Below are 2,860 nucleotides of genomic sequence, written 5' to 3' on the forward strand. Positions count from 1 at the left end.
GGAAACAGTCCTCCATAAAATGTGCTGCACACATCTGAATATTTGGGTTGAACTGTTCTGGAACAGTGTTGTTAACATGGGTCGCGGAAGCAGGGGGGCCGCCTGGGTTACTTTTGAGGTCTGGTACAAATATGACATGGGCTACAAAAAAAAAAACATAGGCTATATAGGCTCATATGTATGCATGCACGTTTAATCATTAAAATTATTCCTAAATGACGGTGATTCCGCTATGTCTATTAAACCTTTGAAAACACAATCACATCGGAATATTTAAACCTGCTTTCGCACAGCGGCTGATCCAGATAGAGCAGCGCAGCGCTCATCATGTAGCCAAGCTTTATGTTTGAAACAGTCTACACAAACAGTTTACTTACACAGTAGGCTACATTTCTATGTTGCAAACATTAAATAATAACGAAAGTATTTGGAGAAAAGTTTTTAATCCGGATATAGACTCTGATGTTGCGGCAGCCTCGGTCAAAACGAGTAATTAACCTTTGGAACTAATGATAAGCTTCAAATATAGATTGTATATGTTACATTATGCCAGTAGGTGGCAAACAGTGACTGTTAAATGTATTTGATGTCTGAATCATTCAAGAGATTCGTTCAAAAACTCTGGACGAAACAAGTCATTTTTTTTTAATTATTATTTTTTAGCTACATAATGAATTCATTTAAGTTAATAAATATTTTTAAATACACTCATTTATAACATTTTAGACAGCAATTTCAATTCTCTGTGTGTATGTGCTGTACATGTGGAAGAATTGACAATAAAGCAGACTTGACTTGACTTGACTATGTCTATTAAACAAAGACTATAGAATACCTTTGTCTTAAAGGGACTTTGCTATTAAACTTTTGAAAACACAATCACATTGGAATATTTAAACCTGCTTTCGCGCAGCCGCTAATCCAGATAGAGCAGCGCAGTGCTCATCATGTAGCCTAAGCTTTATGTTTGAAACAGTCTACACAAACAGTCTACTTACACAGTAGGCTACATTTCTATGTTGCAAACATTAAATATTAACTAAAGTATTTGGAGAAAAGTTTTTAATCCGGATATAGACTCTGATGTTGCGGCAGCCTCGATCAAAACAAGTAATTAACATTTGGAACTAATGATACGCTTCAAATATAGATTGTATATGTTACATTATGCCAGTAGGTGGCAAACAGTGACGTGTTTAATGTATTTGATGTCTGAATCATTCAATAGATTCATTCAAAAACTCTGGACGAAACAAGTCTTAATTTTTTTTTTTTTTTCAAATGATTTTTTTAGCTACATAATGAATTAATTTAAATTAATAAATATTTTTTAAATACACTCATTTATAACATTTTAGACATTTATAAATAGACTCATTTATAACATTAAATAAAACATTTTGTCAGAAACTCAAATTACATATTAGTCGTGTCCTCTTTTGGAAGGCCAAACAAAGTAGTTTCGCTACTTACGGCGGCCTTGAGTGAGAGAATAAAAGTTACGCCTTCTTTCTTTGCATGAACATTTGGGCAGCGTTATGCAAATCTTCCCACATCGTGACATAGACATGTGGGGGCGTGTTAGAACGAGCCGTTTTAGGTAGGCGTGGTTGACTCTGAACTTTTATAAAGAATATCTCTTTGAATTTGAGACTTTAGTCTTTGCAACTTTACAGATCTTCTTTATGCACCAAGAGCTTGTAACACTCCAAAGGGAAAGGAAAAATTGAAATCGCATCATATGACCCCTTTAAAATCTGAATGCTGCTTTGAATGTTACACTAGTCATCTTATCCACCATGTCTGCCTGTGTGTCTCACAATGTCCCTTTTTTCTGTTTCATGTCTCTGTGCTCATTTGTACATGTGCCTGTTGCTGAATCACCTGTTTTTTTGTTTTTTTTGTTCATCTCACTTTCTTTGTTGTTTCCACATTCTCTCCATCACAGCTGTCAGAATCCACAACCACACTGTCCTGACTACCCATAATTCTTCCTCTGTGTATACCAATGACTCTGCCTACACTAACATTTCCGCCACTGTAGGTGAGGCTCTTACACATGTCCACTTACTAGTTCAAAGCTATGGGTCTTGGGGAATAGTTTTAGGGCCTATACATTCATGTAGACCTTGTATATCAGCAGGACATCATTAGGAGAGGGTAAACTGAAAAACTGATATATGACCATTTACATTAGGGTAATTGAAGCATGCATTGTTTAGTGCTGTTTAATCTGGCCTTCTTCACTGAAATCAAACCTTTCGTAAGCTTTATGACTGATTTTATTGGATCCAGTGTGTTTGTGAAACTGCGTTTGAAAACATTGTCCCATTTTGGAAATCTGCTGTATGTGGTGTGACTTGTTACGTCTGTTACGTCGTTTAAAACAAATGTCCCAGCCAAAATTGTACAGCCGTTTGAATCTAATTGATAAAGCAGCATTGCAAGAGTGCTGGCATTTAGTATAACAGTGTTCCACAGTTTGAATCCTTTCACTTGTCTTTGTTTGCTACATGAATTCTGATTTCATTGGCAAAGAAAAAAATAGTCAAAACTGACTTTATATGGTCAGTTATGTAAATGTATATTGCTGACCATAAGTGTATATGACTTAATGTAAGTGTATATTACTTATATTTATATCATAAGATTTTTTTTAAATGTGTATGCATTTATCTGATCAAAAATATAGTTAAAACAGTAATATTGTTACAATTAAAATAACTGTTTTCTATTTTAATACATTTTATAATGTAATTTATTCCTGTGATGGCAAAACTGAATTTTCAGCAGCCGTTACTCCAGTCTTCAGTGTCACATGATCCTTTAGAAATCATTCTAATATGCTGATTTTGTGCTC

At 34.7% G+C, this 2,860-nt stretch overlaps 1 protein-coding gene across 1 annotated transcript in view; it reads left to right on the forward strand.

Moving 5' to 3' along the window:
* The window catches only part of LOC107659589 (adhesion G-protein coupled receptor D1-like), a 17,253-nt gene that overhangs the window by 2,854 nt on the left and 11,539 nt on the right, over positions 1-2,860 (forward strand). The window contains exon 4 of the mRNA XM_016448591.1: positions 1,949-2,044. Within this exon, the coding sequence (XP_016304077.1) occupies positions 1,949-2,044 (96 nt within the window). The remainder of the gene's footprint in view (positions 1-1,948; positions 2,045-2,860) is intronic.

This window comes from Sinocyclocheilus anshuiensis, unplaced genomic scaffold (genome assembly GCF_001515605.1).
Source record: "Sinocyclocheilus anshuiensis isolate Anshui unplaced genomic scaffold, SAMN03320099.WGS_v1.1 scaffold451, whole genome shotgun sequence".
In the NCBI taxonomy this organism is placed as follows: domain Eukaryota; kingdom Metazoa; phylum Chordata; class Actinopteri; order Cypriniformes; family Cyprinidae; genus Sinocyclocheilus; species Sinocyclocheilus anshuiensis.